Source organism: Drosophila pseudoobscura, chromosome 4 (assembly GCF_009870125.1).
Source record: "Drosophila pseudoobscura strain MV-25-SWS-2005 chromosome 4, UCI_Dpse_MV25, whole genome shotgun sequence".
Taxonomy (NCBI): Eukaryota; Metazoa; Arthropoda; class Insecta; order Diptera; family Drosophilidae; genus Drosophila; species Drosophila pseudoobscura.
This window is the reverse complement of record NC_046681.1, coordinates 5,451,957-5,479,282: the sequence shown is the minus strand read 5'-3', so window position 1 is coordinate 5,479,282 and position 27,326 is coordinate 5,451,957. Positions and strand designations below refer to the sequence as shown.

General features: G+C 43.6%; 3 protein-coding genes across 17 annotated transcripts in view; 2 read left to right on the top strand and 1 right to left on the bottom strand.

The window, feature by feature from the left end:
* The first annotated feature begins 2,026 nt into the window (after positions 1 to 2,026).
* On the top strand, positions 2,027 to 3,006 carry LOC6902631 (uncharacterized). The gene is made up of 5 exons (XM_033379723.1): positions 2,027 to 2,171; positions 2,239 to 2,268; positions 2,335 to 2,645; positions 2,712 to 2,823; positions 2,891 to 3,006. Exons 1-5 carry the CDS (start codon positions 2,108 to 2,110, stop codon positions 3,004 to 3,006), a joined length of 633 nt encoding a protein of 210 aa, XP_033235614.1. The 5' UTR covers positions 2,027 to 2,107.
* Positions 3,007 to 9,059: 6,053 nt separating this feature from the next.
* Positions 9,060 to 11,720, top strand: Drep4 (DNA fragmentation factor-related protein 4). Of its 2 annotated transcripts, none has more exons than XM_033379359.1 (3): positions 9,060 to 9,423; positions 9,800 to 9,923; positions 9,967 to 11,720. In XM_033379359.1, exons 1-3 carry the CDS (start codon positions 9,178 to 9,180, stop codon positions 10,977 to 10,979), a joined length of 1,383 nt encoding a protein of 460 aa, XP_033235250.1. In that variant the 5' UTR covers positions 9,060 to 9,177; the 3' UTR covers positions 10,980 to 11,720. The 2 variants fall into 2 exon arrangements, with proteins under 2 accessions (XP_033235250.1, XP_001356124.3); XM_001356088.4 differs by having other exon boundaries at positions 9,063 to 9,423; positions 9,979 to 11,720.
* A 57-nt stretch (positions 11,721 to 11,777) lies between these two features.
* LOC6902632 (GATA zinc finger domain-containing protein 10-like) overlaps positions 11,778 to 27,326 on the bottom strand; it is a 28,099-nt gene continuing 12,550 nt past the window's right edge. For 2 of the 14 annotated variants that reach the window (XM_033379349.1, XM_033379344.1), the window contains exons 3-13: positions 24,036 to 24,757; positions 23,059 to 23,768; positions 21,881 to 22,405; positions 21,751 to 21,817; positions 21,203 to 21,464; positions 20,990 to 21,061; positions 20,305 to 20,591; positions 19,846 to 19,890; positions 19,645 to 19,782; positions 13,642 to 18,954; positions 11,780 to 12,512 (exon numbers count right to left, since the gene is read on the bottom strand). In XM_033379349.1, coding sequence (XP_033235240.1) covers positions 14,318 to 18,954; positions 19,645 to 19,782; positions 19,846 to 19,890; positions 20,305 to 20,591; positions 20,990 to 21,061; positions 21,203 to 21,464; positions 21,751 to 21,817; positions 21,881 to 22,405; positions 23,059 to 23,768; positions 24,036 to 24,757 — 7,465 coding nt within the window. In that variant the 3' untranslated portion in view covers positions 11,780 to 12,512; positions 13,642 to 14,317. Of the gene's footprint in view, positions 12,513 to 13,641; positions 18,955 to 19,644; positions 19,783 to 19,845; positions 19,891 to 20,304; positions 20,592 to 20,989; positions 21,062 to 21,202; positions 21,465 to 21,750; positions 21,818 to 21,880; positions 22,406 to 23,058; positions 23,769 to 24,035; positions 24,758 to 27,326 lie in introns of those variants that run through there. The other 12 variants (XM_033379350.1, XM_033379345.1, XM_033379346.1 and 9 more) reach the window with 12 other exon arrangements.

The window sequence follows — 27,326 nt, the reverse complement described above, 5'->3', positions numbered from 1 at the left end:
TTGAAGAATGATCATCTCTAGCAATGCACTTGACAGACATATGAATATGTAGACGTATGAGTGAGAGACGTAATGAAACGACGTTCTCCTATCTCCCTTTTTGTTTTCCCTTTTGTTCGGTCTCTATCTGCCTGGGAGCAGAGCATTTTTTAGTCACAAATAAACCTTGAGCAAAATTTAAGAAGCGCCTCCCAGGAAGATAGGGGTCAGATAGAACCCAGTATCAGGCTTAGTGGCCAGAAGCTCTGAAAGTAGTTTATAACAGGAATGAAAAGCTGGGTCCTGATCAGGTTTGCCTTTCTTGCAAAGGTCTGTGGTTCCCCAAACAAATTTGTAAGATTCTTCGCGTCCTTTTAGAAAGTGATTGCGAGTTTAGTGGTGAAATTTTCGCTCTTGAAAGCCTTTTAGAATTCCCTTCTGATTGTCCAACATTAAAATTCTGCAGAACATGTCATAGCGACATTAAGAAGCGGATAAAGCCTAAGCTTTTCTTCAATGAATTAGATTTCCCCATGCTGCCCGACTGCTTAAAGGGGCTTACTTCATTAGAGGAACGACTGATTTCTCCTCGACTTCCCTTTATGATAATTAAGCCTACACTGCCTGGAGCGAGGGCAAAATGCCATTAAAGGGGCAGTGGTAAACGTCCCTATTTCGGTAAGCGATATCGTGAAGGAGCTTCCACGAGCTTTCCATGAAGCCCAGGTAATTCAGCTCCACCTCAAACGCAGAATAGAGTATCTTCATACTTTCATGGCTGAAACCATTAGACCTTCCAAAATTTTTGAAGCACTTCGTTATTTAGTTACCGCAGATTTGTATTAAAAGCATTATGTTGTAGTTAACGAGCAATGGATCTCTGGTTTCACATCCGATATTGTTCCTTTCGTAGCATCTCAAGCAGACGCAGCCTTTTTAGAAAGTATGCAGAATAGAGATAGGAATGTAGATACGGAGCCAGCCCATCGCGCGCCGAAGCAAACTATGCTTTTGAGGTAGCTGAATGACTCGTCCAGACGGCGGAAGCTGCAGCTCGGCGTCGATTTGAGTCCAAAAATCCTTCGTAGCTACCCTGCAGTACCAATGTCATCTACAATGTCATCGAGGCGTTGACGCCAGCCAAATCGAACCCTTTGTTTTTTCTTTTGTTTCTTTCTTTTCCGCGCGTGCCGAACGTAATTCGGTTCGGCCGACCGTGCGCAGTAGCAGAGAACTTCGTTTTATATGTTCGTTTTCTTTGCGCCTGCGTCGACAGAACTCTTTTGCTTTGTCCTTTTTGCTAATTGCAATTGTCAGACAGAGTTCTAAAAAGTGATTATTAATCTGGAGTTTTAATAAGTGATTATTAATTATTAATCTGCGATTATTATTAATATCAGGTAAGTGCAGTTTTGAATTAATTAATAATATGTGTTGTGCGCGTGTTAAATAAAAAAAATCTCAATTGTATAAAAAGTTAAATTTATGAAAAAACGGTGTTCAAATTATATTAATGTTTCGCTGCATTCACATTATATTTCTTTATTCTTCTCTTATGCTCGGGAATAAAAGAAGAATAAAGAAATAGAATATAAATCCGTATTAGCGAATTAAATTGTTATAATCTGCGGTGGGCATGAAATTGCAATTTTTGAGCAGTCCAGCAGCAAAACAAACAACAAAAAGTAACCCTTATTTGTGCGGCTTGGCTCGAGTGTTTTTTTCCCGTGTTTTGTTTTTGTTGTTGGAGGAAATGAACAGCTTTGTTGAAACCGTTTTAAAATCGAACAAATTTTTTTTATACAATTGAACCAAATTAATAGTACAAATTAGCGTACAACTAAATGTGGACAGTGAAAAAAAGTTGATTTCGTTGCTTTAAAAAGTCGTATTTCTCACAAATAATTTTTGCGTTGTCATTGAACGAAAAATAATGCGTGCGAGAGAGACAGAAAATATGTCTGAACGTGTCGTCGGGCGCAGCGTAGCCACTGCAAATTGATTTGTTCCTTTTGGTTTTTTGAGTATCGTTTTTGCCGCAGTTTTCGGATAATTTTATTCAGTTTTCGATTTTTGCTTTTCTGCATTTCATTATTCATTTAGTTCCGTTGTTGCATTTTCCATAGGTATGGAACATACATCATTCAACCACAACAATAAAAAAATTCGCCGTTTAATCTTTGATGCAGAGCGTAAGTATATAATTTTTGTGCTTGATGTATGAAATAAGTATTGACCCAATTAACATTGTTTTCACAGAACCTGTGCCAGAAGAACAGCAAATTTCGCGTAAGTACATGCATTTTTAATTACTTTGTGTACAATGCATAATAACTATGAAAATTTGTATTGCAGTTCCGGCAGAGCACCGTATAATGGCTGCGATTTCGAGTTTGGAGAAGAAAGTTGATGCATCGTTTTCTGTTCTGGAGAAGAAAGTTGATGATTCGATTTCTGGTCTGGAGAAGAAAGTTGATGATTCGATTTCTGGTCTGGAGAAGAAAGTTGGTGTTCTGTCTGAAACATTGGCGGAGGTGGTGGCTCTGCTGAAGCTTCAGATTAAAAAAGAGCCAGACGTACAAAATTTCATAAAATTTCCGATAGAGTCGACGATGGAGTTGGAGCATTTAAACTCTATTATAACTCCAGAGCTGACCGATTTTTATGTGAGTGGTAGCCTATCCTTCTATGACAGCTAGTTGTTATTTTTTTTCATTATTTTCTTTTATTAGATCAACAAAATAAGGAGCTTATTGGGGACGAGCTCATCGATGGCATCCAGTTTGAAACACGTGCTGGATGAAAAGCTGATATTGGATTACAATGTGGACGGAACGTCGGAATGTAGGTTTAAAAATAACCTAAAAAAAAACATAATAACTAATTAATTAATTTATTCATATTATTTCAGCGGCGGTGAAGATGAAAATACCCGACGAGCCAGCAGACAAAATAATTCGGAAGGCTATTCATAACATCAAGAATAGTCATTTTCAAAAGACATCAAGGGAAAAAAATTCAAACTAGACAATAACGAATAATAATAAATAAAAATAATTGGAAAAATAAACAATTATAATGTATTACTTTTTATATTAAATGCATGGTTTTTCGTGAAAAATCATCGCTTATTATGTGCATGATATTTAGGCAAAAATCATGCATTTAATAAGCGATGATTTAAGCCAAAAAATCATCACTTATTAAATGCATGATTTAAGCCAAAAAATCATCGCTTATTAAATGCATGATTTTTCGGCAATGCTCGATGACAATGTCATCGATTATGCCCTAGGACATCTCCATGTTAATGTCATCAGCTCAGCGTATGGCCGGTCATCAACAATGTCATCGGGGGTAGTGACGCTGTCATCGACGTGTCAGCAACTGAGTCATTAATGACCGGTACTGCAGGGTAGCCGCATACACTCCAATACAACTCGACTTTTAACGCAGGAATGCCAAGGTCGAGAAGATCGGCACGGATTTCTCGAATATTTCAGGACAAGAATATACACCCAACCAAGTGGAAAAGTGGAGGAGTACTCGGGAAGTATCTACCACGAACGAAATAAAAAAGACTGAGAGATTGATCCGGCGTCTGTAAAATTGTATTTTAGAGTCAGGGCCATGCCTCAAAAGAAAAAGGCTGTGTCACGGCGCTGTTACAATTTAATTTTTGCATGAGATTGTCTAGCATTATTTTCATATATAGAGTTATTTTCTCTTCAAAAGATCTATTTAAAGAATGAAGATTTAGATGTAGATGTAGCAAGGCTGGGGAGTTATTCGTTTTAAGTGAATCCAGACTTATTGAATCCGCCATTTTTAATTTTTGAAAACAGACTTCAAATTCGTACTTATTGATCCCGAGATTTTATGAGAGTATATATGGACGAGCTGACCAAAGAATGCCGGAAGTTCATGGACTGAAATGCGTATGGGAAGTATCTATCGCGAACGAAATGAAAAAGAATAAGACTGATCCGACCGCCGATTGCCGTCTCGAGACAATTTTTAAGCGGCCCAGCGATGAGGACGCCGCCCAGGTGGAGGACGACGGCCCGACCAGCAGCCATGCCGTGGCATTCGAAAATGTATGCGAATATACTATATTCAGATGACAATACTCCAGGCGAGACGCGATTAGGAGCATTATTTGGTTTTCAGGTTTTCAGAGAAGTCGGTCGTCAGCTCTAGATTTTTGATTCTGTTTTCCGTTTTGTTTTTGTGCGGAAATGTCGGAGCTCTCGAACCTGGAGACACAAGGACCAACAAGGACCTCCTGGCCATGTGCAAGGAGCACGACCTGCCCTCCGTCGGGGTGGCCGACAGCACTTGTGCCTGCATCATCCCCGTCGAGGGTTTATTTAATTGAAGTTTAAAGTAGCTTTTAAATAATTTAGTTTTGAACGATTTAAACCAACTAATAGAATCAAAAGCCATACCCCCCGAGAAGAAGATTCGTTGCGGAGGTTCAATTACGCTCCAAGAATTGTGGTTGCGGAGGTTCAATAACGCTCCAAGAAGTGTGGTTGCGGAGGTTCAATAACGCTCCAAGAAGTGTGGTTGCGGAGGTCAAGAATTTTGGTTGCGGGGTTCAATAACGCTCCAAGAAGTGTGGTTGCGGAGGTTCAATTACGCTCCAAGAAGTGTGGTTGCGGAGGTTCAATAACGCTCCAGGAAGTGTGGTTGCGGAGGTTCAATTACGCTCCAAGAAGTGTGGTTGCGGAGGTTCAATTACGCTCCAAGAAGTGTGGTTGCGGAGGTTCAATAACGCTCCAAGAAGTGTGGTTGCGGAGGTTCAATTACGCTCCAAGAATTGTGGTTGCGGAGGTTAAAGTACAATTCGAGGAGGATAGAGATGTTTGATGCAGCCGCCGATTCTGGCGGGCCGATTGTGGCTCTGGCGTAGTTGCTTTATATACAAAATTCAGCTTGTAATGTGGCCGTTCGTGTTGCTCTGCGGGCACACTGGGTACCAGTGCTGCCAGATTTTGAGAGTCACCATAAGCTAGATTGAAGAAAAAAAAAGGAGAATAAGCTAAATACAAAAAAAAAACTTAACAATAAAAACACATCAAAATAATGTATAATTCAGTTTTATATATATATTTTTTAATTTTTAATGAAAGTAATGACATGATTTTATCCACTTCATTATGCCATGGCCGAGTGCTCAGCAATGTACAGCATTTTGCTCCTCTGTTTTTGAGGAGTTTCTAACAAGAGGTATTTTGTTAGTTTGTGTCATGCTAGCATTGGACGCATATGTTTTATAGCGACAACATACTACCATAATTCCCACGACTTGGCCCCAATTGTTGACTTACAAAAGCAGCAGTACGCTTATGTGGATTCAGCTGGCATAGCGTAGCCCCTTCTTAAATTCATCGAAATTGAACCAGAAAATGTAGAAATTTTGTTTATAAAATGCAAATGTGCAAACATGTGCAGTACCATAGTGTGACAGAAACTTATCAACGAATAACATCTATACACAAAATTGGATAATATACCAAAATAGCAAGAAAAAATAGGACAAATCCTATTTCTTAATAAATATTAACAAGTATTACAATAAAATCAAAGAACAAAAATTGTTTTGTACGACATTTTTTGAAGCCAAAATAAGCTAAATTAAGCCATAGGCATTTCAATTATTTTTCAAGCTATTTTGTTTTAAAATAAGCTAAATCTAGCTTAAAATAAGCTGAAATGGCAACACAGTTTCAATGGCAACACTCGGTATCATACCGAGCCTCTGTTCTCTTCCCTCTCGCTCTGTCACATGCACACTCGCTCTCAGTGCTCTCTCTTTTCTGCCCGCATTCGGCTTTTTATGTTTGTATGTATGTGTGTTTCAGTTACTTTTCTGGGCTCGGGAAAATCTAGAGATGACACTTGAGCCTAGAGGTGGACTGCTTCGTGCATATATCTGTTAGTAGCGTCCACTTGCTTAAGCCACAAAAAATATATCCTCGATGGACCGCGCATTTTCAAGAATTTACAATGGTCACACATATCAGATCCACATTTGCTTTGAATAAGCTATCGGGAGCACGACGATCCAACATAAAATATTGTGCGACAATGACCACGACCAAGACGACGACGACACAGAACTGTTTTGTATAACAGAGCTATATTATGCATGTGCTACATGGATATGTGCAGCGCTGATTTAGTTGGTATTTCTTTATTTGGCATTTACGACTTTAAAAATTTACAGAACAGCTCGACATAGCATAATTTCAATATAGATATATGTAATAGTTTTATTAATATTAAAGCCTATAATGCCTTCCAATGCTGAATTTGTCCGGAGGTTCTAAATACCCCCTCGCTCGTGGTCGAGCTTGGCAGAATAATTACTAATATTACTATGTATTACCAGATAGAAGCTGCTGCCCTTCATGCTATTAGAATTTATCACTCGAAGATGCTGTAACATAGAAGAATTTTAATATGTAGTTGTTTTACATCCAAAAATGTAGTATGTGTATGGAACACGCACGACAATGGATAAAATCATATATCTTCACAGGCAAACGCGAGTGTGACTATCGTAACACGAAGAAAACACGCTCCGTGGCCACCTCTATTTTCCATGCTCTGCTGCAGCGCTTACCATGTTTGTGTATGTGTTTATATGTGTAGGTGTGCGTTCTTTTTCAAGGCCTGTGCTAATCTAGGGATGACACCTGATGCTAGAGATGGCATGATATACTTCTACTTTTTGAATTCCCGTGTCAAATGGTTTTCAAAGCTCGAAAACTATGTCATTTAACATTGTCATTACAGGACACATTTAATTAGTCGAAAACATGCATATGCATACTTATTTTTTTTTGCATTCGCATAAGAAAGCGATATATGGACATATAATATAAAACTTGATACGCAAGTATGGCACTCAATCTATATACACCATTTCATACCAGTATGCCGGAAAAGTTATATTAAATGGCAGCAATTCTAAAACCTAACATGCAAAAAAAAAAAATATCCGAACGCCAGAGCCGAACACCTTGAGATATAGTCCAGAAAGTTCGATTGGGACATGGTCGGTGTCTTGGTTCTAGGATAGAAAATAGCAACGAACTACCAATTACCGATAATGTATTATATTTGAAGTGAAATTAAAGACAAAGAAAATTGGAAAGGCTGAGAGGGTTTCGTTCTTGTATTCACGTGCATCATTTAAATCCTTTTCGCTCATTCACTTTCAAACAATTTCTATTTGGCGCGCACCTCTCGCATCAAGTCGATAGTATCGATGGCCGAACTTCTTGGGATTTTATAAAAGTATAGTTGTCGTGTAATGTAAATTTACCATGTCATTTTGTTTAAATAACATTTTATAAACAATAAATATATTGTAATAATAATTCAGGAAGCGGAGCAGATTTAATTTGTTATCCGGCGAAAATTGGCTCCGGAGGGGATGCCATTCAGGTTGAGAGCCTCTTTAATAGTAAAATTGCCGGACATTCTGCCGCAGCCGTTTCCTGCCAAAATTAATTAATAAATAAATAATACACGAGAAATCTAAATTTTGAATGCCTGCCAATTGAAATTGTTCAGCAGCTGCTGTGTAGGAATTCTGGAGAAAATTCTTGGACGAAATATCTGAAAAACTGGATACTCGTTTGTCCGTTTAAAACGGGTTGCTTTGGCCAATAAAAATCGTCAAAAATGTTCTGCAAAGCAACTATTTTTGAAACTAATTTTTGAAAATTTTTATTGGTCAAAAGAAATTTTGCTACAGAAACATGTTTTCAAATTCATTATTTGACGATTTTCATTGGACATGGGAAAACATACCCTAGGGAAAGAATATTATAGAATTGAGAAAATGTTTGTCATCCCAGGCAAAAACAATTTAGTCTCTGTTTTAAAGCTATTTCAACTTATTGTCTTCTTACACAGATAATTTGATAATTACATGCACACTCATACCCTGGGGGAAATGGATGTTATAGAATTGAAAAAATTTTTGTGATAGTAGGCTCTAATTAATGCAGAAACTAAACAGTTTCTTTTTTAAAGGTATTTAAACGATATTTTGCAATTAGTGGCAAAAAAAAAAAATGCACTCTAAGGCAAGGTCTTTATTAGTTAAGTTTGAAAGCAGCTTGGAAAAGTATCCTTATATAATATTTATTAAATAGGGTATAAAAATGAACATACTCTAAACCCACAACCTTTGACAACCCAACATTACGACTGTTTTTTTGTTGAACAATAAAAGCAAGGACTAAAAACTAGTCAACCTTGTTGAAAATGTATTCATCAATGGGCTAAAATTATGTGAGCGAAACTAAAGGCTTTAGTTAGCCTACATTATTCAACGGAATATAAAAATTGAGCAATATGAACGACTATCCTTTTTCGTTTTTTTTTTGTTCGACCATTTTCGCTAAACCCTTTTTTTACGCAAAATGCAATGAAAGCAAGTATTTAAAATAAATCACTTAAGTACAAAATTAATTCATAAACCGTATAAAATTATGTGGGCATGTCTAAATGTTCTATAAAGCTATTAATATTCGACGGAATATGTAAAATATAACTTGAATTCGTCAGTATATTTACCGTATATTTTTAAGATGAGACGGTATATTTCTGAGGGTCGGACGGTATATTTTAACCATAGATCCGCGGTCACACTGACACTGACAATAATATTAGAGGTGGAAAAACATTGATGTTTTTAGACATCGATGTTTTTCAAGCTAACAGTTACAAACAAAACAGAACACATTTTGCTGCACAAATATGATTAAAGTTATTTAAAATAAACATTTTTATTAAAGATCATTTTTTTTTGAGATAATTTCACTTTCAATACCTTTTGTTCAGCAACATAAAGTATATCTTAAAACAAGTCCTGATTTTTGTTTAGAAACTACGAATTTCTACTACTAATCCCAGGACGTGGCCGGGACGCACAGATATTTCTGGGCAGCAGCTTCTTCTCCTTCTCTCTTTAGTGTTTTCTTTCATAGAAACGGGACAAGACATAAAACTAAACATCGATGTTTCGCCAATCGATGTTTAAAAAAATTTAAAAAACATCGATGCATCGATGTTTTTCCACCTCTAAATAATATACAAATAAAAAAATACACAGTAAGTCCGCTTAAAAGGAAGCTTGCTGCAAGGTTGTCAACTCCAACTCCATGTGCTTGTACAATGATAAACTACATTAGAGATACAATTATGGCGCCGTCAACACGCAGTTGCAGCAACAGCGTCAAGACCAACAACAGCAGCAGCAAACAAAGGGCCACAAAGGAAGACGGCTCTTCCTCGTCCAAGGAAATTCCACCTGCTCCAATGCGGGGCTACAAGATTACTGATAATGAGCGGTCAAGGAAATATGGAATTGGAGCCAATTCATTGGAAGTTCTGCTAACCAAAGCCAATAACAAGTTTCCGGTGAGTTGCTGAAAAGAAAAAGGGAAAACTTCAGCGAAAGTGTTTGAGTTTCCACCCACCCACGCATCCGGGCAGGCGCAAAAAATTCTTGGCCCTGGTAGATTCAAGGCCAATGTCCCTGGCAGTGGCTTCCGCATTCAATGCCACCCACAGTGCGCATGTCTGGTAAATCGTTAGAGTAGAGGCAACCTTGCAGGAAACCTGTTGCTGCTGCTTTCGCGTCCTAGTCCCAGCCACAAAACAATTTCCTGAAGGCCAGTGAACCTTCCTCGGAATTGGCCGAGATTCGGCTCTGACCTCGCTCTGCTGTGGCCTGTTGCAACGTCATGTCAAGGGCAGTTTATTCAATTTCTTTTCAATTCATTAACATGTTTAGCGGCAGGACCTGCACATCTATCTAGCCTCTGATGGCTTTGAGGTGTCTGATGATGAGTATTTGAACAGCCTGCCCGCCCAGACGTTGTTCATTGTGGCTGGTCCAGATGCAGTCATAACAACAGGTGAGAGAGCCTCCAGCAGTCTAGCAGTGTGATTACCGAATAGTATTCTTGATAGATGCCGACTTTGAATTTGAGAAAATGCGCCAGCAATCGCCCTTGCTGAAGGTGGCAGACATCTTCTATGACTTTATAGAACAGCATCCGGAGAAGTTCCGACGTATGATCTCGGACTATGAGCACCAGAAGCAGCGACTGGTCCTGGACAACAGCAAGGCCCATCTAAGCTTGAAGGACGAGCACGTGGAATGGTTCGAGGGCGGCGAGGAGCGCTTTCACTCCAAGGAAGAGGCCATGGCCGTGCGTGCCCAGACACGTGTGCGCGGCTACTACTATAAGGCCAAGGAGGAGCTGACACGCAATCCGTTGTACAGGCAAAATCCCAAGGCCCGGCAAGTCATCAACTCGGTGCTGGAGCAATTTCGCTATCTACTCATCGGCTGCGACTATTTCTCAATGATGTTCAACAGAAAATGCGAACAAAAACACGACTTCCTCCAGCAGCATCGGCAGCAGACGGGTGATGAGGAGCCCGATGCCGGAAGTCTTCCAAGCAAGAGACTAAGGCAGCTCATCAAGGAGTACACTAAGCAGCATTCCATACTCGATGATTGGTCTGTTTCGCTGTGCACCGATCTGGGGGACTTCTATTGCCAGGGCGCGTATTCGGATAATGGCAACTGCTGCTCCCTGCAGCACACCATCAATCCGTATGCCTCGCGCGAGAATCTCATTTTGTTTCAGGTGTGGAATCTGGATCATCAAATTGAACTCTCTCGCACGATTCTGCCCGCCATGGTAGCCAACGTCGAGGAGCTAGTCACCAAGCCGCAGCTCAAATGTTCGTTTCACAACAAGCGTGTAGTAGACATCTCTGTTTTAGAGTACTTTCTCGAAATATTCTCCCTAAAGAACCTTAAACTCGTGCACGTTGTGTGCCACGAAAAGGTGCAACGCTCAAACCGCTCAAATGGTCGCCTGCTCTGTCCGGATTGTCATGAATACCGGATTGTGCAAGAGCTCATGGATTTGCAGGGAGCAAATAAAACCACGTCTTAAAAGGTTCGATTTGACAGCAGTTACCTATCCAAGCAATACTATAAACAATAACTGAAGATATATATATATATGTATATATGTATACATATATACGCCAATTTGTTATGTAGATTATTTGATTATGCTCTGTTTACTATATAATCGACAATTTTAAACAGTTGTTGTTTCTATTTGATATAGTGCTAATTTGTTATTGGTTTGAAAAGTGAATTGTACAAATCAAAAGTATCTCAAAGTTAACTATCGAGGGAAACGTAGTGTTGAAAAAGTATTTATAGAATATATGTATGCATAACCATGCATTTAATGTTGCAAATGCTAAGCAAACTACTATAACTATGTGGCAATATATTGTATTGATATCTAGCTTTAAATGTTTATTGACTGTAACGCTTGTAGTTGAAATTTGAGTGCGTTTTGTTGGCGTTACAATCGTTCAACATGTCCACTCTATGGATCAGATCATATATTGTATGTGCCAAGAGTCTAGCTTGCAAAGGGTACCATACTATACATATATACAACTACATATACATACATATATAATATATACATATATCGAATTTAAATTGAGTTCAATTTAAGATAAATATAAAATTATACAAAGGTTTTTGCTACACTCGGCTTCTCTGTACCTTAACTGAACTCCTACTGTTTCATCCACACTCCATAACATTAAGAACTCTACTCAAAATCTGGTCCCTATAAAGTTTCTGAAAATAAAAGACAGTTGTACTATTACCCAAGGGATTTCATTGGGATTGCATGCAACTTCTTCAATAAAATACATATAAACTCTGTTGGTTTTATCTCTTTATTTACTAAAAAATGTTCACTTCATAAAAAATCATACAACACAAAATATATCGTATTTTAAATGGGTATAAAATAATAGATGATTCGTATGCATACGAATATAATAAATGATTAAATAATGAATGACACAAACAAAAAGATCTCGTAAAATGTGATATTGTTTCTGAAATTGCCACGTCTCTCAAATAACAAAAATTATGCAATACAGTATACAGTACAGTATTTTATTAGTCGTGTTTCGTATTATCCGGATTCATATAATGATCTTAGTCGATTCTTGTCATTGTAATGTAGTATTCAGTGTAGTTCTGATTCGTTTCGTTGTTACCTCATTGCACCTGCCTTCCAGAGCTTAACGATTAGGATTAGTATTCGTAAGGTTCGCTTTCGCTAGTTGCTTCGTAATTGTGTTAGAATGGTTTTTGTTTTTGTTTGGTTTTAGTGCTGCTACCAAATCGCGTTAAACAAACAAAACAAAACAAAAAATATATATATTTTCTCTTCATCTACAATGGTGTGGGTTAGTTTTAAGAAATTTGACTAAAAACTGCTGCTTAGTGCCCATTCCCTTGCGATCCTAACTGCGGCTGGACTTAAACTAGAAGTCTAATCGTATAGCAAGCATTGCGATTGTTTTGTTTTCTCGATGCTGCTTTGTTGCGCTATAATAGATTTCTATGGCATTGAGAAATAATTATAGATCCGATTGTCCAGGTCCTGAAAAAGATCAAATGGAACAGATTATACGATTGGCCATATCTCTTGGGGGGGAGCAAACAGATAAAGCTAACACTAATTTGTGGAAATATTCAAGGCTCTGGTCCTGGTCGAGAGCTCTAACCAAAGACCGGGACCGGACTTGCATACATATATACAGGAAAGAGAATGAAAACTATAACTAAAAAGTCAAATTAAAAATACAAATAAAAACTAAATAAAAGCAGCAACTGAGGAAGTGCAAGTGCCAGGCAGCCAAATCAATGTTGAGAGAAAACTTCACCTTTTCATTTGTAATTTCTTTCTTTTGTTTGGTTTTTGTTTTGTTCACATTCAATTCAATTTCAATTCAATTAAACTCAATTCAATTCTTGGGGTAAAAGCCATTCAATGTCATTGTAATTATCATTAAAGTTAACGATTAATTTTGTTAAAATATTTATATATATTTCTTACGGTGTGTAGAACAAGTTAATTGAGTATAAGAAAAGAAACATTGAATTATGCATTTGGAACTCATGAATGGTTAATGTAACGAACTAACGACTTTTCGACAAGTTTATATTGTACAATTTTCTATTTTATGGTTTCACTCTTTTATTCGGATTGTATTTATTTATGGTCACAACAACAAAAAGTAATCTTCATTCGTTGTTCATTACAAGGTGGAGTTTGCTCTCCAGTTTCAAGTTTCAACTAGGGAAGGAAAGCAGTTGGGAAGGGTATAGGAACTACAACATTTCAATAAAAATATTTGCGATACACAACAATTTCTTCAGATTATTAAGTACTATAATCAAAGCCAAGATGTAAATACTTGTAATTGTTAATAGATATCTGGAAGTGCTACGATTTACTTTGAGTTTGTTAATAGCTGAACATTTGATTGGAGGATACAAACCTGTTTCAAATTCAGTTCAATTCAATTCAACTATCGCAAATATTTTTATAAACAAATTAAAAAAAGAATATGGCACACAGAACAGAATAAAAATCAAATAGCGGCGAAAATAAAATAATATATTACATAGAATAGAATAGAGGACAGTTTTTGGAATATAATGAAAACATTCAATTAGTTCAAACTGTTTTTGGGGGGTTTCTTATAAAAATTGCAATTTTTAGGTACCTTAGGATTTTGAACGAGTTTTACAAAATCATTGAGTTGAGATGAAATTGGTTTTTATTTTGCTGTTTATTGTGGCGATTTGATAGATCTTTGGTTGATTTCGATTGGTTTTTGTTTTGTTTGGATTTTGGTTTTTGGTTTTTCAGGTTTTATATGCTTCGTATTATTTTTGGTTCGATTTAGAAATGATTTTGATCTTACGCTTTACTGAGGTAACAAACGAACGAACGAATGAACGATTTCTTTGTCATTGGTCTCAATTGGTTTATTTACATTATGGTACTCGTATCTATTAGATATTTAGTTTATTAATATTCAAAATGTACAATGTGTGTAGTTGTGTGTGTGTGGTGTTTGTGATTGGGATGAGAAATGCAATAACTGGCCCCAGCCCCTTTTATCGCGCGTTTTGCGGGTGGGGGCAGATCGCCTGAGGCGCTTACTTTACCAAAGGATTAGGAATGCAAATCGGTTCAAAATGATACAGTGCTTTCCTCAAGAGCCCGCTTAAAGTCGGTTTTCGTTTAGTCGGTCATAGGTCTTTTGTTCCGTTCGAGGCTCTTCTGGGAAGAACTGGTCTCCCACTTAAACCGGTCTCACATCCCTGCTAAAGACTATAGATCCCGCCCTTCTATATACAACAGGCCATTTCTTGCCTTGCGATTTCCAGCTAGCATTAGACCCTGCGCCAACTGCTGACCGACCGTTCCCTGGACTGGGATTGCTGACGGAAGCACTCTGGACTCTTACTGCCGCGACCGCTGGCGATCTCTGGCGATTCCGTGACCCTGGCCAAATCGCGGTTGATGGTCTTTGAGCTGAGCACCCGCGGACAGCGCACCGTCCAGGGGCTGCGGCGCGGATCCTGGAGTGCTCGGAAGGCCTTCGAGGGTACAACCTCCTCGCCACTGCCGCTGGCGTCGCACCAGCTGTTGTAGTAGTCGGCGTACTCCTTGTCCTGCTTTGGCGTGGGTGCGGGCGTGCTGTCCAGCGAACTGTTCTCCTGGGCGGAGTCCATCTCCTCGACCAGGGCCCGCTTGGCGGCTGCCTGCAGCCGCTCCATGGGAAGATTGCGCAGATGTGTGCTGTCGCTCTTGAGGAGTAGGCTCTGGACCAGTTCGTTGACGAGCTTGTCACTGACCACGCGCTGGTTCTTGGCCGAGGGCCCCATGATGGGGGAGGCCGGGCTGTTGGGCGTCGAGGGATTGTCCGCATCGATGCTGGTGTTCTTGCGCAGCGGCAGTGAGAGGCGCTCCCGTCGCTGGGTCATGCTCTCGGCCTCGCCCAGTGCGTTGGGATTCTGGCGCCGGGTAATGGACACATTGTGGACGATCTTGCGCCGGCTGGGCTTCAGCTGGAACTCATCAGCCTGGGCCGCTGCCTCGGGCAGGTCATTCTCGTCCTGCAGCAGCTTAAAGAGTCTGGAATGTGTGGCGGCTCGCTGGTAGCTGGTCATCTTCCGCAGCTCCGGGAAGCTCTCGGACTCGGTGTCCGTCTCTGACAGCTGTCGATTCATATCCGTGACGCCCGAGTCATCCTCCTCGATCTCCGACTCGGAGCGTTGCGTGCTGCTGTTGCGGGACAGTGTCCCCTTTCCATGACCACTGTCCACGGATAGCGACTGAATGGTCAATGCCTTGGAGCTGGGTGCATCTTGATCGGAACTAACCTCAAAGGCGCTGATGCGGTCGCGCACTGAGATTTTGGGCGCCTCACTGAACTTATCCACGTCCAGGTCGGGCAGTCCATTGGCCAAGCGCTTCATCTCTGGCTCGGGCTCGACATACAACTCTGGAAGGTGTGGCTCAAAGTTGGTCGGAGTGGGAGCTCCACGCTCCTCTTCGTCTGCCTCAGCGGTCTGGGGCTTATGCTCCTCCATAATCGCCCCATCCTCGCCTACAATCTCGTATTCTCCCGGTGGACCCAGGTCGAGGTCTTGGGACTCCTCAGCCTCCAGGATAACGCTGTGGCGATTGGGTGTTGGACTGGTACTGGGCTGCGGTGGCGACTGCTGGCCATCGATGGATGTGTTGAAGAAGGCCATGGCCTTCCGGTAGTTGTGTCGCTTCTGCTCGACTTCCTCGCCCTGCTCCTTCTTGGCGCGATCCTCTTCGATGTCGGCCCAGAAGTCGGGCTCCCCAACATCCTCATAGCTTTCCTCCAGCGGTGCAGCCCAGGTATAGACTGTGGCCGGCTCGTGCATGGAGGCTAGCGACATGGTATCTACCATATGGAGATTGCTCTCGGGCACCTCGTCCACGGGTTGGTCCTGTGTTTCCTCCTTTTCCTCTTCCTCAGGAGTGTCGTGGTGCAGCTCCTCGTATTGCTCGGCGAGAACCTTTTCCTCCTCCACAACGGGATCGACAATCTCTGGCTCTGTGCCACGTGCTGCCTCCAGTGTGGCCCACACATCGATTGCCACGGCAGGCTCATCGGGCAGCTTGGCTCTGAAGGCTTTGATTTCCACCGGCTTGTATGGGGTTTCCTCCACAGAATTCTGACGCTCTTTTCGGGCCCAGAAGGTGGCCGACCTGTGGAAGGTCACATCATCGTCGTCGTCTGGCTTCCTCTTCGCCTCGATCTCGGCCCAGAAATCAATTTCTTCGTCAGTGTCCACCTCTCGGGGCTCCTCGGGGTATTTCGTGGGATCGTAAGCAAAGCGTCCCGAGGCCTTCTCGTCCTCGTTGCTGCTCGCTGTAGACTTGTTGTCGGCCCAGAAGTCCGCGTCCTCCTCATCCTGCTGCTCATCCTGTTGGCCATTCCAGTTATCCATCTCAGCCTCAAATGTAAGTTCATTCTCCAAGTCTTCTTTGTAGGCGGCCCTTGACTGATCTTCCGAAGCCGAGAAGTCCTCGTTCTGTTCCTGCTCTTTTGTCTTCTCGATTTCCATGGGCTTTTCTTCCACCACAAAATGAACCTCAGCTTTTTGGGCCAATGGCATGGATTCCACGTGAGCCCGCAGTGTTGTTGTCCAGTGCTCCACTCTTGTCGCCGTCTCCTTCTTTAGGGGAGTATAGGTAACAGTTTTCTTATTTTTTGTCCACTGTTTTTCTCCCGACTCAATTTTCTTTTTCTTGTCTATACTCCCCCAGAAATCCATCCCTTCTTGATTCTCCATTGGCGGGGCTGGTTGTTCCTGCTCTTGAGAAGCTGTCGCGAATGTGGACCAGAAGCTGTTCTTCGCTGCCTCCAAGGAAGCCTGTGCCTTAGACATATCAGCCGATTTGGGCCTGGCTGGCTTGGGTTCGGCGCTGTTCTCCTTGGCCCTTAGTTGGGGAGTGTCGGTAGCCTTTACTTTCGGCTCTAATGGGGCTGGTTCTGTGTTGGTGGTTTTCCAGAAGTTTTTGGACTGTTCCATCATTTTCTGTGCCTGCATTTTTGTGGCCATCAACGTGGCAAAGAAGTCAAAGTCCTCCGTTGGAGCATTGACAGTCTCTTCGACAGTTTTGGCTTGCGGTTCAGGCTCTGCTTTGGCCCGAGATATGTTGTTGGTCACATCGTTGGCTATGGTCTCGCCCAAGAGCTTGTTGCGCATGCCCAGGGAGAAAGAGGCGGATACGTCTTCCTTGCTGCCCTTGAGAGGTGTGGCCATCTCTTCAACGGAATAGGCCTCTGTAGGTCTGTACTTTTCCACCGAGTTGGAGCGCGATGAGTTGGACAGACTTATGGTTACACTCACCTCACAGTCGTCGTCCTCGTCCTCATCTGCGCTCTCTACTTTTGCCACACTGAAGGAGCTGCGCTTGCTCTCCGCACTATTGACGATGCTCTGGCGCTTCTCTTCGATTTGGGTGGTATTGCCAACCTGGACGGTGGCTATTTTCTCATCGTTGGAGCTGCGACTGAAGGAGAAACGCAACGGCAGGCGAACGGTTACCGAGTTGGACTCGTCATCATCATCATTGTCGTTATCCTCTATTTGCTTCTCTATGTCGTCCACAAGGGTAGACCTGGAATCGTCCCTTCGGATGACAGTCTTGGCATATTCACTACTGCGTTCCAGCTCACTTTCCTCCTCGTATATGACGCTCAGGTCTTCTTCGACCACATAATCATCATCGATTTCTTCAATGAGAGCCTCCTGCTCTTCCTCGACCTGTTCTTCTTCGTCAAACATCTCATCCGCTGTGGTCACATCCTCATCCTCATCATCATCATCCTCATTATCGCTGCTCTCCGAGTCCAAATGCTGATCCAATGCTTTGCCTTTGTAGACCTGCACGTTGGTCACTGACTTGATTGCCTGCAAAGGAGCTGGTCGACTTGCGTGCTTTGGAGTATCCTCCTCCTCGTCCTCATCATCGCTGGTCTCTTCCTCAGAATCGCTGTCATCTATCGAAGCGTTCTCGCTGGGAGATCTCGCTCCGAGTTCCTTGGACTGCTCGCCCGCATAGTCCTTCTGGAGCTGCTTGGAGAGATTCGCATGGGTGTTGCCGCCGGCAATCTTGTTAATGTTGGCCAGACGCTGGCTGAGCATATCGATGACCTCGTGCTTGCTGGTGCAGATATTCCGGGTCTTGGGCCTGCTCACCAGCTCCTCGATCTCCACAGAGTGGGCCCGCTTGGGCGAATCGCGAGGCTCCACCTTGATGTGATGCTGCATGATCACCTGTGAGGGCATGTCATCGGTGCTGGGCGTGATGATGATGTCCGGGAGCACGCTGCTGGCGCGACTCTCATCGTTGGAGCTCTGACTGTAGCTGGGGGCTACTGGGTAGGGATACGGATGACCGTAGGGAGGCATGGCATGGAACGGTGGATACCCAGCCGGAGGCTGAGCATCGCCGCCACTTGGTGGCTGTCCGTAGGGCGGCATTGTGGGCGGATACGGGTACGGATAGTAGTACGAGTAGGGCGGATATACATCGGCTGGCTTTCCCTCCACCGCATGATGCGGCGGCGGCGGTGGTGGGGGATAGGGATAAGGATACGGCCAATGGGATGGGGCCATTGGAGCTGCGTCTCCAGGGGGCGGTGGCATATACCAGGGATACGGATAGCCATAGGCATAGGGATAGTGTGGAGGCACTGACTGAGAGCGCGGGGGACACGAGCTGTCGGCTGAGCTGAGGGATGAATTGGATGAATATGTGGCCTGGGTGTGGTCTGTGGTGGGTGTGGGGGTGGGTGTGGATGATGTGTAACTGTGACGTTTATTGGTTTTACTGTTAATCTCATTGTTATGCTGATTATGATTATTATTTTGAGTATTTTCAGTATTTTCAGTATTTTGATTATAGTTATTATTATTTGGGATTTCGTTCAATTCAACATTTTCCAAATCCGAGTCCAGCTCGGTGTGAATTTTATGTTCTGAGGTCGGTTTTTTTGGTATATTTTTGGATTTATTTGTTTGGAGCACGGTTATCATAAGATATAAAAGAAGAAGAAGAGAAATAGACACGGTGAGAGTGCGGTATTATATGTGTTCTGATTGATTGATTGAATCACTGAATGGTTGATTAAACGATCAAGCAAGGCTATCGTATGTACAGGTATATATGGCGAGTGAGGGATGCAAAAACTGGATGCTTTATTGGATAATATGTTCGATCTTCTTACGATACGGTGGGAGCGGGATGCACTGACAACTGTACAGAAAAAAACATCATCATGCAGTCTGATTGACAGTGTTCTTCCATACTTAAATCGTATGCGCATCGCTTTTCTACCAGGGCAAGAATCAATACTCAAAGCAAAAGGTGAAATCTCTCAATAAAAAAGGCTTTAAGAAAACTAAAACTCTTGATGCAATGTCTCGTATGTACTATGTATCCATGTGGGATGTGTGTTTTTGTGCGAGTGGTGGGTGTATCTGTATGGGATTACTTATGTGAGGATGGTGGAGCTTATATGGATATATATATATATACAGCGATGATATTTGTCTCGTGTTTTGTATGAAGTTTCGGAATCAAAACTTGTAACTCATTTTCAGACAACGATATACTGCTATCAGGGTAGTCTTCTGTCATTTTTTTGCACATCTTTAGGAGCACTTACCGGCATTTTCGGGTGTTGTCATTGCCTGTAGGATTTTGAATGATCGACTGGGTATAGCACTGCCGGTATATTTCTTCGGTTCCGGCACCTGCTGTTCACTGGGCGGCACATATTGCTGTGATTGTTGTTGGGGTGTATCTGGTGATAAGATTTATATGCAATTAGTATACATTTCTAGGTGATTTTCGTTAGTTGTTCTACCATAACGTTGGGGCGTAAAGCGATTCTGGGCCAAGACTCCGTTACCTGCAAGAAAAATCAAGTTTCAAACCATATAGTAAACCTTATCCAGCAGTGGATTTAACGCTTGTTAAATTAGTCTACTTAGTAGCGCTGCAATAATTTTGATAATTTAACTAAATGGCACCATTTTTTAAACCGTATGGGGGGACACGCACAGGAAGCTTGTTAGTATACTAAGGACCAAAAGTTTGATGTTGTTGTGGCTGTAAGCGGCTTTCAGTATTGTTAGTACACTTCCTAAAAACCTGAGACCTGAAACACTTTCCCTTCCCAAGAGACACGCACTTTCACCATGACAACACCCCATCCCATCCCAATGGCTGAATGGAGATCGATGTTTGTAGGAGAAAGGAGAGTATGAGGGGCGCCGAGGGTAGATCTGAGACTGGGGGCCAGGGGGAACCGTTCAAATCTCACCTTGCGGGGACCAAGCTAAAGGCGTACCCGACTGCTGCTGATCCTGGGCCAGTTGCAGGCGCCTCATCTGCTCAATGGTCGGACTATTGCGTGCCTGCTGGGCGCTCATCTGGCGCGCGAACTGGGGCCGCTGCAACTGCGGCACCCCGGCCTCGTCCAGGGACGCTGGCTGCTGCAGCGGGGACTCTTGGCGCGGGGGCTCTCCACCGCTGCCATCGTCCACCGTGTCGGTTATCTTTTGCAATATTCTAAACGATTTCGATTGGATGGGCGGTGAGCGCGGATCGCTGCAAGTAGATATAGGCGTATGTTAGGTTAGGTCGTTGGTTAGCATGCAATCGAAAATGTCTCAAAAAACCAAATTACAACAATTTGTTTTGTTTTGTTTTTGTTTTTGTGCGAACGAAACGTGTTAGGTTAATTTTTATGATGGAATTGGGTTGACACGAAGACATGTAATTTTTGAATTGATTTGAATTTTGCAGAGATGTACGAGACTGTACTTGCAGATGATGTACATATGGTAATGGCAAGACACAACATTTATCCACAGTTCAATAGGAAACTTGTAGCAGAATAAAAGCTTTCTAGCTTTATTTGCTACTTCATAATATGGCTTACAACACTTAAAGCTGTGCATGATGTGAAAGAAACGATTGTTATGGCGAATGTGCTCTCGTACTACCTGAGACGATTCTTTCTGTAGAGTATCTCCGCCTCGAGCGGACACTGGTGCACATACACATTGTAATTGCCACTAAATAGTCGTTGATTTGGTTTAGTTTGTAAAGAAGCACAAAATTATTACGCATTAGTGCGGGCTAACTGTTTAGTGTTGGTAAAGCACAAAGAGAAAAAAGAAAAAGCCATTGCATTCGGTCCGCAGCACTGTACTTACTTTTGAAGCAGCACTGGAGACTGGGAGACGGGTCCCCCCCGTCCGCCCTCAATCGAAATGGGTATAATCCGCGCTCCATTGGCATTCCCGTTGCTGCTGCTGATCCCGTTGCCCGTTGGAGGAGCCTGGAGGTTGGGCGACAGGACACGCTGGGAGCTGGGCTCACGCCACTGCGTGTGCGGGTGGCTGGACTGGGCTGGATAATTGTTGTAACCTTGATCGACAAATTGATTAGCTGAGCGTATTATGTGCCCACCAGGCGCTTTCGTGGGAAAGAGAGAGTATACATAGACACATGTTGATATAGAAGATGGAGAGTTACACATTTGGACAAGATCAAGGAATATTGGGAGGGTAATCGAGGGAATACAGGAGACATTCTGGGGAGTGGAGAGTGCATGGTAGTGTTGAGTGGGTTCGTTGTTTGTTTCAGTTCGGACTGGGCTGGGTTGGGAATAGTCTACCAGGGCTTGGTTTTAGTTACAAACATCAACGGGTTTTAGGAAAGCGCCATAATGTTAAGATACTGAACAAATGGTGTAACTTACCACCAAAGTTGGGTTGTGCAGCGGCATAGGTTGGGGTCTGCTCCAGTGTTATGGGTATGATGCGCTCCTACAAAAGGAATAACCGGATTAAACAGAGTTATCTTAGAGTTGTTTCGAGGATTAGCCTTACCCTTGGACCGCTTTGAGTGGTATTATTGTTGCTGCCATTCGTGTTCAAGTTGATCTGCAAGCGCAGTCCCCCTGCCTGAGGATGCGATCCAAAGTTCTGCTGACCGATTGCTGCAGACGGAGCCGAAACAGGACCCGCAGTGGGGCCATAGCCATTGCCTTGTACCAATTGTGGCTGGTAGAAAGATGTCTGAGACTGTGGCGGCTGCTGTGGCTGGGACTGGGGCGCCGGCGTGGTCTGCCTCAAGGTCGAGGGCAGTACATTGCCATTTTCCTCGGGACGAGCCCAGGGTGCCTGTTCCTTGCTTGCTGGCTGAGAGCTGAGCCAACGCAGCGGTTGGTTGCTCTGCGGTTGCTGTGGTTGCTGCTGCTGCTGCTGTTGTAGTTGCTGTTGCTGCTGTTGTGGCAACTGACGCATGGGCGAGTCGCGGGACGGTGTTTGCTGCTGTTGCTGGAGCAGAATGCGCTGTGCCTGGGGCTCTGTGGGCTGAGCCAGGGGAGCAATGTAGAGCGATCCAACGTTGGTCTATGTAGAATTATAGTTAGACGAAGAATCATTTAAAAGATTTGTTATATTTTCCATTTCTAGACATTCCGTTCAAAAGCAAATTGGGTCTTTGCCTTGCCTCAAGTTCAAAATTCGTGTTTGTCCTTTGCTGTGTTCTAAATTTAGCTCCGATTCTTTCCCCGCTGCACTTGGCGATTGCGTTCAATGTTTAGTTTGAGTTTTCTCTTAGTTTTCTGGTCTAAAAATAGCCTTTGTGCTTCCGCGACGCATTTGACATGATTTTCAGTGCGAAAAATGTTTTTGGCTGACTGCAGATGCGACCACAACTTACAAAACCACAACACGCAATGAAATGTATTCAAAATTATATATTTCAAGTATTAACAGCTTTAGACTGATTCAAGGATAATGGGTTTAAATGTTACTCATGCATCGTCGCTCAAGGGCTTTCACAATGTGACATATGAGTAACAAGGCTAGAGGTCACATCGAAATGGAAATTACTCCGAAATTTGCGACTGTGCATATACTCATATTTGTTGACTGGTTCATTCATTCATCGGTATGAATTAATCGCCCTTAAACTAAACTCGTATGTAGTGGTAAAAGTGGTTACCTCTCAAAGATATATGTATGGTATGTAAGAGTGTTCTTCATATTTTTCTACTCACCGGCTTTGCTGCTCCTGGATATTGTGTTTGTTGCTGGCCAAAGTTCTGTTGCTGCAGCGGCTGTGCATTGAAATTGGTTGCTGCTGATGTCTCAATCCGTCCTGGGCTGAAGACATCGCGAGATCTTTGTTGCTGTTGCTGTTGCTGTTGCTGTTGCTGTTGCTGCTGCTGCTGCTGCTGCTGCTGTACATTGTTGTAGATGGGCTGTGGATGCTGTGGGGCCTGCTGCTGCTGTGGGGCAGGCTGAGCACGCTGTGTACGCCACGGCACGGATTGGGCTGCCTGTTGCTGCTGCTGTTGCTGCTGTTGTTGCTGCTGCTGTTGCTGCTGCTGTTGCTGCTGTTGTTGTTGCGGTGCATTAGCCAGGGGAGAGTTGGCTGCTGGTGATCGTTGCTGCTCAAAGGGCGAGCGGGGACTCTCCGTCTGACGCTCGAAGGGAGAGCGAGGACTTTCCGTCTGACGTGTGTAGACGCTGACAGCTGGCGATGTGGGCATGGCCACACTGCGGAACTCCTGACGCGGCGACTGCTGCTCCTGCTGATACTGCAGCGGAGTGGCAGGCGGCGTAGGATACTGCTGCTGCTGATACGCTTGCTGTTGCTGCTGCTGCTGTTGCATGGGTGGGGTCTTGGGTTGCTGTGGCTGAGTGGGTGTGTAGGGGCTATAGCTGTTGCAGTTGTTGTTGCTGCTGTTGTCAAACGATTTTGGACCTACATTTGAAGAAAATATTTGCATTAGATACCGCATTGAAACGAAAACCGTTGTTGCTTGAATAAAATCGTTTAGTGCAGTTAGTGGGAGGTTTGAGCCAGGCTTTTGTAGGGCCTTTTCCATGTCTTGAGTTAGTTGAATGTGGTTTAGAAGAAGCAACCGTAACCGCTTAGTAATTGCTGGCGAGGTGTCATGAAGAGTATCGAAATCAGTATCGGAACCAAAACCCCAATGATCAAGCCAGCGAGTCCTTCAGCTCTGCTCACCATCGACAGCGTCTGAGTTGTTGTAATTGCTTCCATTGCTGCCATTGTAGTCTCCATTTTGGTTGCTGGTGGTGCTGGTAGTCTCTGGCAGGGGACTCTTGGAGCGGTCCTTGACATACTCATCCTTCCAGAATGTGTTCTTCTCCACCGGTGGTGGGACCTTTCGCAGAGCGGCCATTGGGTTCGCCGGAATCTTGATTTCCGGACGGAAGCCCAATGGGGGAGGCTCGAAGCGCTGCGGGGTCGGAGACTTGCGGGCCGTGGCAGGCGAACCTGGGGCACTGAGTCGGCCCGTGGGTGGCGCTAGTGTGCTGGGTTGTTGGGGGGGTGGTGGTGGGGGTGCAGCAGCAGCAGCGGCACCAAATTGAGAGCCGTTCTTACCCTGTGTCTGTGGTTGCGGTGGCGGTGGCGGCGGCGGCAGCACCTGGAAAGGCATCCCCATGGCAGCTGCGCCCATCGCGTTGGCCGCATTGGGGGCTCCCCCTGGCGATTGTGGCTGGGCGGGTCTGTTTTGTTGGGCGGCTCCTGTGGCACCCTCCGACTGGGCGTTGCGCGCCAACCGTTTGGCCATGCGCTCCGACCGGATCTGGGAGAGATCTATGCCGCCTGGGGTGTAGGTGAACGGCTTCTTGTCTTTTGTCATCATCGCATTCTGTACGCAGGCCGGGGCCTCGTAGCCTCCACCTCCTGAGCCGCCTCCTCCTGCCCCGCGTTGTCCATAGCTGCGGAGAAGAGAAGCCAACGATTAAATTCGATTAGCCAACGATTAGCCAAAAAAGCCAAGAGATTGCCGAATACTCGTAGTTTCATTTTCACTTCCCCCTCGAGCTATGCTGATTTCCCTCCATTCTTCGCCACTCGCATGCGCCTTGGCTATTTATCACAATTTTTGTTAAATCTTTTTCTAATTTATTGGTTCGCCCTCTGGGTCGCTGCTGATCGAGCGAGCGAGCCCTCATTTGTGTGTTTTCCTTTCTTTGCTGCTGCCTCACTAATGAGACGCTCATCGATGGTTCAATGAGCCGCGCGATGCCTTGACTTTTTTACGATCGAGGGGGAAAGTGAGTTGAAGTTGTTGCGGAGCACCGGCACCGTCCATATATGGTGAGGCGCCCGACGGAGTGCCAAATTTGAAAGGTTGAAAGTGAGACGACTTCATGGGGCATTATATTATGGCAGAAAACATTGTCTCGCAGAAATGCCATGTTTTTTGTTTCTCATCACAATAATTTTGAATTGGATTACTTTCGTTGGTTCAGAGCAAAAAATGTGATTTAGTTAATTTATTTTACGATTTCCAACACAATCGTGCATATTTGAAGAGTCCTCATCTTTTGGAACCCCCTCTGGAATTTATATCATTTATATGTGTACATATATTTATATGTTGTGTTTCATATATTTTACCATTTCATATACACCCAGAGAAATAAGCACTCATATATAAATTGAATATATTTCCTACAAATAAGTTGAATATGGGTGTTGAGAAATTAGCCGCTTAGTTTAGTTCAATGTTCATATTACAACTGCCCTATTCATGCCCTTTTGATTGTATTTTACATGGGACCGTCGCATCGCATGATCTTTCAATTCCCTTTTGCAACCGCCCGCATATCGCCGTACCGCCGCAAATTAAACCCCGCTATTGATAGATGTATAACCGCCGATATTATAATCACTAAATATATGAAATAAAACCTATTAAAAATTATGCGGTCCACCCATTCATAACCAATGTGCCATATTAAAAAGACGACAAACCGTATATTTAATTTAAATATGGGTGTGTTTCTTTTTACTATGCCATTTTTCTCTCAATGTAGTTTAATGTTATTGGAATCTCTGGTTTCGATTTCTTAGTTGGAATCGATTGCCGTTGGATTTAGAATATGTATAAAAATTTATAAAACCACATTTCCTGGGTGATATTTTTTTCTATACTTTACACTTTTTCGAGTAGCTACCCTACCCTTCCCGTTTATGCTTTCCCCCATCATCATAATTCGCTTTTCATGTACATCTCTCTCAATATTTAATGTCAACTTTTCTGCACACAATTTGCTTAATTTTAAAGGCCTTTAACGTTGACAATTTGCTAATTAAAAGCGAAAATCGAAGACATTCGGCGGAGTTCTCGTTGCCCAACATGAGAGGAGATACGTACACAGATGGATATGTACGTATGGATGTTGAAAGCCAGTTATGTTGAAAGAAAGTGATGGGCCGGCATCTGGTAGTCGAGCTGGAGGTCTGGGCCTCGTTTCTGGTTCGCGTTCGGGTTCTGAAAAGTTGTCAGGCCTGTTGCATGCTACGAGTATGCTGCCTCTTGCCACTTGCCAGTGCCTCTTGTCAGTCAGCTTCATTAGTTTTTATATTTCCCCGCTCGGAGGCGGACAGAGGCGACACACGAGTGTGTGAGGAGAGTGCGTGAATGATTCGCCTCCAAGTGGGTCAGGCGAACAGGAACAGGTGACGTCTTTGCGTCTGCTGCCAGACTGTTCCGTTCCGTTCCGTTCCACAAAGTTGACACGGCCAAAGTGTGGCAAATTTATTCAGATATACTCGCATGTACTCTGCGTCTGCCCTGCTCTGCCCTGCCCTGCCCCGCCCTGCCCCCTTCGGTGCTAAACCGGGCCGTGCTTAACCGCAAATGCGAAGGCCGAGTGTGGGAAAACGATTGCAGCACTCAGCTTACCCCCAGAGCACAGATCACAGAGCACAGCGCACAGAGCACCGAGCGCCTCAGATGCAAATTGGAGCGCGTGCATCAAAGTCAAATGCAAATGACGCAACTCCCGCGCTGCGGTTTCTGACAGAATCGTCAGCAAATGACAAAAAACAAATCGGTAATTGCCCACATAAGAGGCGCGATCAAAGAAATGCTGTCTGCTCCTTATAGGACGGCGCGGAAAACTATGGAGAGATATGCCCCAACAAGTTGCAGACACTCATGCCCAAGTCGGCTGAACTTGCCATTGATTATGTCCGAATGAATAGCATTGGCATCGCCAGCGACAGCGACAGCTTCCATAATTGTCGAGGCGTGCCCAAAATTGTGAGGTCGTTCAGTTCGGTGCAACGTTCGTATTTAGCGAGTATGGCAGGGTAGGAAACTCAATTCAATTTACACAACAGTTTCGTTAACTGTTTCTGTTTATTAAACGTTAGCTGGCCATATTTGGCCCCGGCCATCGGGTTATGAAAATTATTAGCTCCCGACAAGCCTAGGAAAATGTCAGTGCGCGCAAGTGCATTGGTGATTTCCTGTTCAATTGCGATATTCTTTCA

Bases quoted from the DNA above. Each gene is read 5' to 3' on its own strand.
- Drep4 (XM_033379359.1), top strand. From the start codon at position 9,178: ATGATAAACTACATTAGAGATACAATTATGGCGCCGTCAACACGCAGT. The intron at 9,424-9,799 runs GTGAGTTGCTGA...TAACATGTTTAG, and splicing joins AAGCCAATAACAAGTTTCCG to CGGCAGGACCTGCACATCTA. The intron at 9,924-9,966 runs GTGAGAGAGCCT...ATTACCGAATAG, and splicing joins AGATGCAGTCATAACAACAG to TATTCTTGATAGATGCCGAC.
- LOC6902631 (XM_033379723.1), top strand. From the start codon at position 2,108: ATGGAACATACATCATTCAACCACAACAATAAAAAAATTCGCCGTTTA. The intron at 2,269-2,334 runs GTAAGTACATGC...TTTGTATTGCAG, and splicing joins AGAAGAACAGCAAATTTCGC to TTCCGGCAGAGCACCGTATA. The intron at 2,824-2,890 runs GTAGGTTTAAAA...ATATTATTTCAG, and splicing joins TGTGGACGGAACGTCGGAAT to CGGCGGTGAAGATGAAAATA.